We start from the raw sequence: 9,846 nt of genomic DNA on the forward strand, positions 1-9,846 counted from the left end.
GTGTCCCTGAAACTTGCTGTCTCCCCCAAATCAATTCCCCCAACCTGAACCCCAAAACCAAGGCTGCCCTAATCAAAGCCTCCCTCGGGGGGGTTCCCCAAGGACACCCTCAACTTGAGCCCCACTCAAAGATGCCCCCAAAGGAGGGGACATCTGCTGCTCTCCATACCAGGCCCCCAAATCCCTCAAGGTCCCCCAACTTAGGCTGCAGCTACAGGTGCTGCTTAGAGGGGTCAGCTTGGGGGGAGCAGTGTGAAAGCCCACATGTCTCCTGCTCTTTCTCCTGCTCCCCTCCCCAGAAGCAGGAGGGATGGGTTCTGCCCCCACATATCTTGGGCTTGCCCCTAACACAGCCCCTGGCATAACTGGGGGAGATCTGACTGGGGGACATTGGGGTGAGGGGAAAATGCCCCTCCAAGCTGGCTGAGCCTCCAGTGGGCCCAGCCACACCTCCCCCCACTACTCCACTCCAGTCCTGCCCCCCAGCTCTGCTGGTGAACCTCACTCCTGAACTGTAGCACCTACTGGTCCCTTTTCTACACCTCCCCTGTGGGACCCCTCAGGGACACGTCCCCCCTTCACCAGGATCGCTGGCGCTCACAGGCCGGTCGCGGCCCTTCATCCAGGGGGCCAGGGCTGCGACCCCCCAGCTCGGATCCTTCTCGGGCTCTTCTGGGCCAGTCACAGAACCTCTGGGCTCCTCACCCGCCTCCAGCCCCCCGCTTTGCCCTGACCCCCGCCTTCCTCCAGTCCCCCGCTTTCCCCTGACCCCTGCCTTCCTCCAGCCCCCCGCTTTCCTCTCTCCTTCCTCCAGTCCCCCGCTTTCCCCTGACCCCTGCCTTCCTCCAGCCCCCCGCTTTCCTCTCTCCTTCCTCCAGGCCCCCCGCTTTCCCCAACCCCTGCCTTCCTCCAGCTCCCCGCTTTCCTCTCTCCTTCCTCCAGCCCCCCCACTTTCCCCAACCCCTGCCTTCCTCCAGCACCATCTTCCTTGGGCCCAGGCCTGACGGTTCACGGCTCTGGTTTCTCAGGCGCTGGGGCCGAGCCCCCCAGGCCTCTCAGTCCCCTCCCCCCACACTCTTTGCAGGGGGCTGAAGAATCACTGGTGTTTTAATCAGAGCTGGGAGCGTACACTGACTCCCCAACTCTGCTTGCCCCCCACCCCCAGCTACTATTCACCTCCATTCAACCACGATTATCTTAAGAGCCAGAGAGCCCCCCAGGCTCCTGCTGCCCCCCAAACCGCCCCCCTACATCCCCCCAGCTGCAATCCTGTCCAGCCTGTCCAGTTCCTGGGCCAGTCCGCAGGGGGTGCCACAGACTGGGGCTCCAGGTGTGGGGGGGGAAGCGCCACACAGGGGACAAATTTAAATTGGGGAGTAAGTGGGAGTAAGCCCCACTTAGGGGTTCACATCTCTCCAAACCAGCCACCAACCCCCTCCCCAAATTCCAGAGCTGCCCCTGGTGGGCACAGGGGTGGGGGGAAACCCCCCCTCCCCATACGTGTGGTTCAGGGCAGGGGGTGATTCCAGCAGTGTCCTGGGGCCACGTTGGGGAGGCGGGGCCCCCCAGGGGGTCAGACGCTGAGGAGCCAGAAGAAGAAGAAGATGGCCAGGAAGAGGAAGAGCGAATCCTGCCAGCCCGAGGGACGGGGGGCGCCGGCCTCATCTGGGGGGAGAGAGAGGTAAGTGGAAGCGGGGACCAGGGGAATCCAGCTTGGCCCCCCCATGCCAAGCTGCGGGCTGGGTCCAGCATGGGGTGCAATGGAAGGGGAGGGGGAGGGGGGTAGCAAGGAGCAGGGAAAGTTGTGGAGGGTTGGGATAGCAGGAGGAGTTGGAGTGGGCAGCATGTGGTGGGGAGCTGGGGGAGGAGCAGGGAGGTCTGCAGGTGGCTAGGGGTAGCAGCAGGGAGATCTGGGAGGGCTGGGGTAACAACTGGGGGAGTCCATGGGGGTGGGGGGGCTGGGGGTAGCAGCACGGAGATCGGGGGTAGCAGGAGGGGGGTCTGGAGGGGGATGGGGGATCTGGGGGTAGCAGGAGGGACATCAGGGGGCATCTGGGGGTAGCAGCAGGGGGAGTCCATGGGAGTGGTGGCGCTGGGGGTAGCAATGGGGGGGTCGTACCTGCTCTTGCCTCGGGCCCCCGCAGCACAGAGGTGAAGACACCGAAGGGGAAGGCTCCGATGCCAAAGGCCATGTGGAAGCCAGTGTCATGGTAGGTGTGGGGCGGGCCCTGCAGAGAGAAGGGCTGTTAGCACTGTGGGGGGGCGCAGCCCTGGGGAGAAGGGGGGACCTAGCACCGTGGGAGGAGGGGAGAGAGCAGTCCTGCGGGAGGCGGGTTTAGCACCATGGGGGGACTGCGGGGGCATGGCCCTGGGGGAAGGGGGTTTAGAACCATGGGAGGGCTCGTGGGGCACGGCCCTGGGGAGAAGGGGGTGTTAGCAGCGTTGGTGGGGTGGCCCGCTGCCTCACACTCACCCCACGGCTCTCCGGCTCCGGGCGCTGCCCCCGCGGCCGAGGGGGGGTCTTCAACCTGAGAAGGGCAGAGACAGCAATGGGGTATGGGTCAGAACAACACGCCCCATCCCTGCCCCCCATCTTGCCAATGCTTCCCATCCATGCCCTCCTCTCCCCCCTGCCCCAAACTAGGGTTCTGCCACCCTCCCTCAGGCCCAACTCCCTGCCCCCAGGATCCTGCCACCCCCCCCGCCCCACACCTGGGGTCCTGCTGCCCCCCCGCCCTGCCCCGCACCTGGGGTCCTGCTGGCCTGCGCTGCCCCGGCCGTACAGGGGGACGACCCTGTCGCGGCTGATGGCAGCTTTGCAGACGGGGCACTCCTGGCGCTCGGGGTGCATCTCCAGCCACTGTGGGGGGGAGGAGGAGGTTAGTGCGCAGCCCCCCACTGCCTCCGCTTGCCCCACCCCACCAGGTTCGGGGGCAGGCACAGGCTTATGGGGGCCTGAGGGAGTCACATGCAGAGTGGGGCCTGAAACATCATGGGAAGGGGGCTGTTGAGGGGCCACAGGGAGGAGGGCACTGAAGGGTTAGGGGAGGTTCCCGCCCCCCCCCGGGACTCACCTGGTGCAGGCAGGGCCAGCTACGGGGGGTGAGAGAGAAAGAGAAGGAATTACATGTGTCCTGCCCCCCCAACACATCCGTCCCAACCTCCCCTTCACCCCACTTGCCCCGTGCCTTCACCCTGCCCCTCCCCCAGCCGACACGCCCCTCCCCTTCACCCTGCCCCTCCCCCACCCTGACACGCCCCGCCCCTTCACCCTGCCCCTTCCCCACCCCGACACGCCCCTTCACCCTCCCCCACCCCGACACGCCCCGCCCCGCCCCGCCCCTTCACCCTGCCCCTCCCCCACCCCGACACTCCCCTCCCCTTCACCATGCCCTTCCCCCACCCGACACACCCCTCCCCCTGCCCCACCCCGACACGCCCCGCCCCTTCACCCTGCCCCTCCCCCACCCCGACACTCCCCTTCACCCTGCCCCACCCCGACACGCCCCTCCCCTTCACCATGCCCTTCCCCCACCCGACACACCCCTCCCCCTCCCGCACCCCGACACGCCCCTTCACTCTGCCCCTCCCGCACCCCGACACGCCCTACCACTTCACCCTGCCCCGCCCACCCCGACACGCCCCTCCCCTTCACCCTGCCCTTCCCCCACCCGACACACCCCTCCCCCTCCCGCACCCCGACACGCCCCTCACCCCACCTCGCCCCTCCCGCTCGCCCTGCCCCGCCCCCCCTCACCAGTACAGGTGCCCGCAGAGCCCGATCACCGCTTCCCGGGCCGGCTCCAGGCAAATGTTACATTCGAAGGCGCCGCGGTCGCGGTTTGACACCTCGGGGCCCCCGTCTGGGACGCCCGGGCCCGTTCCTGCCGCCATCTTCCGGCCCCCTGGACGGGAACTCCTCCTCCTTCCCCTAGATAATTCCATTGGCCACTCCGACGGCCAATCAACGCTCCCGCTCGCTCAATGGGTTCAGCTTCTGTCAATCAAAGGTAGTGACGGATTCCATTGGCTGCTGCTCAATAAGGCCTGCCGTACGCCCAACTAGCATTTCTATTGGGTCTTCTGTTTGTCAATCATAATCTGCTCATCTTCTATTGGTCTATGCTGTTTAGAACCCTCTTCCTAGTGGCTGGCGACACAGACTATTACTATTGGCTTCTACTCCTGTCGATCAAGCCTCAGATTTATCTGATTGGCTGATACGGAAAGAGGCGGGTATTGGCGCTTGGCGGGGAGAAAAGCTTGGTTGACAGCGCCGATCCGACGCCCATCACCACCATGGGGCGGAGTCTCTCTGCAGCCAGACGGATCTTTATTGGTTGTTGATTCTGTCACTCTAACAGCCAGAAGACTAATTGGCTGCGACAGGGTAATGGGGCCAGACACAGATTGATCGACATCCCCTTGATCCAATCAGCGTCTAAATGGCTCAGGGACCCAGAAATGATTGGAGGAGGGTCTTGGTGGTGCCTGGTGGGGGACATTTCCGGTTTGGGGCCTAGTGCCCAGGGCGAAGCCTGAGCCCCTCAATGGCGAGAGTGGCCTGGGTAAAACGGCTGCTGTGCAACCATGGCAACCGCCCCCAACCCACCATGTCACTGTGGCAACCACCATTCCAACATGGCAACCGGTCACCCCCTCCATGTCACCATAACAACCACCCAGCCTGCCATGGCAACCGCCAACCTCACCATGTCACTGCAGTCGCCAGTAACCCTGTCACGTTACCGTGACAACTGCCAGCCCCATGCCCATCAGCCCAACCCTATCGCCATGGTCACCGGCAACCCTGCCAACAACAGCTCGGTAACCGGCAACTAGGCCACTCCGCCCAGTGTGCCCCCGCCTGTCGTGGCAAACCCCGGCCCCACGAGCTCCCTGCAACCTCAGCCCCCCTCCATCTGCCCCGGGCCCCCGGCCGGCCGGGGGGAGAGGACGAAAGAGACAGACGGGGGCAGAGGGGAGGGACGGGGGGGAGGGGAGACAGGGGCCGCAGGGCAGACGGGGCGGAGGGGACACGGGGCAGAGGGGACATGGGGCCGGAGGGCAGACGGGGCGGAGGGGATACGGGACAGAGGGGACATGGGGCCGCAGGGCAGACGGGGCGGAGGGGACACGGGGCAGAGGGGACATGGGGCCGGAGGGCAGACGGGGCGGAGGGGATACGGGACAGAGGGGACATGGGGCCGGAGGGCAGACGGGGCGGAGGGGATACGGGACAGAGGGGACATGGGGCCGCAGGGCAGACGGGGCGGAGGGGACACGGGGCAGAGGGGAAATGGGGCCGCAGGGCAGACGGGGCGGAGGGGACACGGGGCAGAGGGGACATGGGGCCGGAGGGCAGACGGGGCGGAGGGGACACGGGGCAGAGGGGACATGGGGCCGCAGGGCAGACGGGGCAGAGGGGACACGGGGCAGAGGGGACATGGGGCCGCAGGGCAGACGGGGCGGAGGGGACACAGGGCTGATGGGACATGGGGCCACAGGGAAGACGGGGTGGAGGGGACACGGGGCAGAGGGGACATGGGGCCGCAGGGCAGACGGGGCGGAGGGGACACGGGGCAGAGGGGACATGGGGCCGCAGGGCAGACGGGGCGGAGGGGACACAGGGCTGATGGGACATGGGGCCACAGGGAAGACGGGGTGGAGGGGACATGGGGCAGAGGGGACATGGGGCCGGAGGGCAGACGGGGCGGAGGGGATACGGGACAGAGGGGACATGGGGCCGCAGGGCAGACAGGGCGGAGGGCAGGCAGGGGGCGCAGGACACAGACCGCACGGGCAGGACACCGGCCGGGCGGAGGTGGGAGCTAGCTCGAGGGGCCGAGCGAATCGAGGCGAAGGAAGATGTGGACACGTGGCTGAGGGAACGCAAGAGTGGCCGTGTTGTGTCAGACCAAGGGTCCATCCAGGCCCGTGTCCTGTCTCCCAAGGGTGGCCCGGGCCAGGAGGCCAGAGGGCATGAGCAGAACAGGAATTGTCGAGTGGTCCGTCCCATGGCCCGTTGACAGCTGCTGACAATCGGAGAAGGAAGAAGGAAGGGGGTAGGCCGGAGAGGAGGAAGGGCTGGAGCAGCGGAAGAGGAGCCAAGGCAGGAGACTGAAGGCGGACGGAGGAGGGAAGGGTAGCAGCGGACCAAGGGCGAGGGGAAGCCCTATGGCCAGCGAAAGCCACGGTGCCCGCGGAAGGCCGGGCAAAGGGCTGGAGACGGAGCGGCTAGGCTGGTAGCCGAGATGGGAAGGGACGTGGCAGTTGGAGCTGGAGGAGGACGGAGGGGGGAGGGACGGACAGATCAGGACAGGGGGTAGAGAAGGGATGGGAGAATGAAGAGATGGGGTGGGGGCCAAAGGAGGGACAGAGCCGGGAGGGATTGGGGGCTGGTGGGATGGAGAGATGGGGTGAGGTAATGATGAAGGGATGGGGATAGGGGCTGGGGGAGGGAGGGGAGGGATTGGGGGCTGGAGGGATGGAGAGATGGGGTTGGGGAATGATGAAGGGATGGGGATGGGGGCCAGGGGAGGGAGGGGAGGGATTGGGAGCTGGTGGGATGGAGAGATGGGGTGAGGGAATGATGAAGGGATGGGGATGGGGATGGGGGGCGGGGGAGGGACAGAGCCGGGAGGGATTGGGGGCTGGAGAGATGGGGCGGGGGAATGATGAAGGGATGGGGATGGGGATGGGGGGCGGGGGAGGGACAGAGCCGGGAGGGATTGGGAGCTGGTGGGATGGAGAGATGGGGCAGGGGAATGATGAAGGGATGGGGATGGGGATAGGGGCCGGGGGAGGGAGGGGAGGGATTGGGGGCTGGAGGGATGGAGAGATGGGGCGGGGGAATGATGGAGGGATGGGGATGGGGGCTGGGGGAGGGGAGGGATTGGGGGATGGAGAGATGGGGCGGGGGAATGATGGAGGGATGGGGATGGGGGTCGGGAGAGGGAGGGGAGGGATTGGGAGCTGGAAGGATGGAGAGATGGGGCGGGGGAATGATGGAGGGATGGGGATGCGGGCTGGGGGAGGGGAGGGATTGGGGGCTGGAGGGATGGAGAGATGGGGCAGGGGAATGATGGAGGGATGGGGATGGCGATGGGGGCCGGAGGAGGGAGGGGAGGGATTGGGGGCTGGAGGGATGGAGAGATGGGGCGGGGGAATGATGGAGGAATGGGGATGGGGATGGGGGCCAGAGGAGGGAGGGGAGGGATTGGGGGCTGGAGGGATGGAGAGATGGGGTGGGGGAATGATGGCGGGATGGGGATGGGGGCTGGGGGAGGGGAGGGATTGGGGGCTGGAGAGATGGGGCGGGGGAATGATGGAGGGATGGGGATGGGGGTCGGGAGAGGGAGGGGAGGGATTGGGAGCTGGAGGGATGGAGAGATGGGGCGGAGGAATGATGGAGGGATGGGGATGGGGATGGGGGCCGGAGGAGGGAGGGGAGGGATTGGGGGCTGCAGGGATGGAGAGATGGGGTAGGGGAATGATGAAGGGATGGGGATGGGGGGCGGGGGAGGGAGGGGAGGGATTGGGGGCTGGAGGAATGGAGAGATGGGGCAGGGGAATGATGGAGGGATGGTGATGGGGGCTAGGGGAGGGATTGGGGGCTGGAGAGATGGGGCAGGGGAATGATGGAGGGATGGGGGCTGGGGGAGGGGAGGGATTGGGGGCTGGAGGGATGGAGAGATGGGGCGGGGGGATGATGGAGGGATGGGGATGGCGATGGGGGCCGGAGGAGGGAGGGGAGGGATTGGGGGCTGGAGGGATGGAGAGATGGGGCAGGGGAATTATGGAGGGATGGGGATGGGGGCTGGGGGAGGGGAGGGTTTGGGGGCTGGAGGGATGGAGAGATGGGGCGGGGGAATGATGGAGGGATGGGGATGGGGGCTGGGGGAGGGGAAGGATTGGGGGCTGGAGAGATGGAGAGATGGGGCGGGGGAATGATGGAGGGATGGGGATGGGGGTCGGGAGAGGGAGGGGAGGGATTGGGGGCTGGAGGGATGGAGAGATGGGCTGGGTGAATGATGAAGGGATGGGGATGGGGATGGGGGTTGGGGGAGGGGAGGGATTGGGGGCTGGAGGGATGGAGAGATGGGGCAGGGGAATTATGGAGGGATGGGGATGGGGGCTGGGGGAGGGGAGGGATTGGGGGCTGGAGGGATTGAGAGATGGGGCAGGGGAATGATGGAGGGATGGGGAGGGATTGGGGGCTGGAGGGATGGAGAGATGGGGTGGGTGAATGATGAAGGGATGGGGATGGGGATGGGGGCCGGGAGAGGGAGGGGAGGGATTGGGGGCTGGAGGGATGGAGAGATGGGGTGGGTGAATGATGAAGGGATGGGGCTGGGGGCTGGGGGGAGGGGAGGGATTGGGGGCTGGAGGGATGGAGAGATGGGGCAGGGGAATGATGGAGGGATGGAGATGGGGGCCGGAGGAGGGAGGGGAGCGATTGGGGGCTGGAGGGATGGAGAGATGGGGTGGGGGAATTATGGAGGGATGGGGATGGGGGCTGGGGGAGGGGAGGGATTGGGGGCTGGAGGGATGGAGAGATGGGGCGGGGGAATGATGGAGGGATGGGGAGGGATTGGGGGCTGGAGGGATTGAGAGATGGGGCAGGGGAATGATGGAGGGATGGGGAGGGATTGGGGGCTGGAGGGATTGAGAGATGGGGCAGGGGAATGATGGAGGGATGGGGAGGGATTGGGAGCTGGAGGGATGGAGAGATGGGGTGGGTGAATGATGAAGGGATGGTGATGGGGATGGGGGCCGGGAGAGGGAGGGGAGGGATTGGGGGCTGGAGGGATGGAGAGATGGGGCAGGGGAATGATGGAGTGATGGGGAGGATTGGGGCTGGCGGGCAGGGATGGAGAGATGGGTGGGTGACTGATGAAGGGATGGGGATTGGGTGGCTGGGGAGGGGAGGGATTGGGGGCTGGAGGGATGGAGAGAATGGGGCAGGGGAATGATGGAGGGATGGAGATGGGGGCCGGAGGAGGGAGGGGAGGGATTGGGGGCTGGAGGGATGGAGAGATGGGGCGGGGGAATTATGGAGGGATGGGGATGGGGGGTGAGGGAGGGGAGGGATTGGGGCCTGGAGGGATGGAGAGATGGGGCGGGGGAATGATGGAGGGATGGGGATGGGGGGTGAGGGAGGGGAGGGATTGGGGGCTGGAGGGATGGAGAGATGGGGCGGGGGAATGATGGAGGGATGGGGATGGGGGGGGAGGGAGGGGAGGGATGGGGGCTGGAGGGATGGAGAGATGGGGCAGGGGAATGATGGAGGGGAGGGATTGGGGGCTGGAGGGATGGAGAGATGGGGCAGGGGGAATGATGGAGGGATGGGGATGGGGGGTGAGGGAGGGGAGGGATTGGGGGCTGGAGGGATGGAGAGATGGGGCGGGGGAATGATGGAGGGATGGGGATGGGGGGGTGAGGGAGGGGAGGGATTGGGGGCTGGAGGGATGGAGAGATGGGGCAGGGGAATGATGGAGGGAGGGATTGGGGGCTGGAGGGATGGAGAGATGGGGCGGGGGAATGATGGGGGGATGGGATGGGGGGTGAGGGAGGGGAGGGATTGGGGGGCTGGAGGGATGGAGAGATGGGGCGGGGGAATGATGGAGGGATGGGGATGGGGGGGTGAGGGAGGGGAGGGATTGGGGGCTGGAGGGATGGAGAGATGGGGCAGGGGAATGATGGAGGGGAGGGATTGGGGGCTGGAGGGATGGAGAGATGGGGCGGGGGAATGATGGAGGGATGGGGATGGGGGGTGAGGGAGGGGAGGGATTGGGGGCTGGAGGGATGGAGAGATGGGCAGGGGAATGATGGAGGGGAGGGATT

At 66.3% G+C, this 9,846-nt stretch overlaps 2 protein-coding genes across 3 annotated transcripts in view; one reads left to right on the plus strand and one right to left on the minus strand.

Annotated features, from left to right (window-relative positions):
* AGPAT1 (1-acylglycerol-3-phosphate O-acyltransferase 1) overlaps nt 1-9,846 on the plus strand; it is a 36,791-nt gene that overhangs the window by 14,449 nt on the left and 12,496 nt on the right. Inside the window, exon 1 of one of the 2 annotated variants that reach the window (XM_043497229.1) lies at nt 6,081-6,162. The exons of the other annotated variant lie outside the window; for it this stretch is intronic. The gene's annotated coding sequence lies outside the window, so the exon portion shown is untranslated. Of the gene's footprint in view, nt 1-6,080; nt 6,163-9,846 lie in introns of those variants that run through there. 2 annotated transcript variants of the gene reach the window in all.
* On the minus strand, nt 967-3,940 carry RNF5 (ring finger protein 5). The gene is made up of 6 exons (XM_038370992.2): nt 3,758-3,940; nt 3,075-3,093; nt 2,748-2,860; nt 2,474-2,528; nt 2,120-2,228; nt 967-1,665 (listed from the first exon to the last, which is right to left on the minus strand). The coding sequence occupies exons 1-6, from the start codon at nt 3,892-3,894 to the stop codon at nt 1,574-1,576; spliced, it is 525 nt and encodes a 174-aa protein (XP_038226920.1). The 5' UTR covers nt 3,895-3,940; the 3' UTR covers nt 967-1,573.

The sequence above is a fragment of the Dermochelys coriacea genome, chromosome 14 (genome assembly GCF_009764565.3).
Source record: "Dermochelys coriacea isolate rDerCor1 chromosome 14, rDerCor1.pri.v4, whole genome shotgun sequence".
NCBI classification, from domain to species: domain Eukaryota; kingdom Metazoa; phylum Chordata; order Testudines; family Dermochelyidae; genus Dermochelys; species Dermochelys coriacea.

Coding starts and splice junctions, on each gene's coding strand:
- RNF5 (XM_038370992.2), bottom strand. CDS start 3,894: ATGGCGGCAGGAACGGGCCCGGGCGTCCCAGACGGGGGCCCCGAGGTG. Junction 2,529..2,747: donor GCAGGCCAGCAGGACCCCAG/GTGCGGGGCAGG, acceptor TGCCCTTCTCAG/GTTGAAGACCCCCCCTCGGC. Junction 1,666..2,119: donor GGGGCCCGAGGCAAGAGCAG/GTACGACCCCCC, acceptor CTCTCCCCCCAG/ATGAGGCCGGCGCCCCCCGT.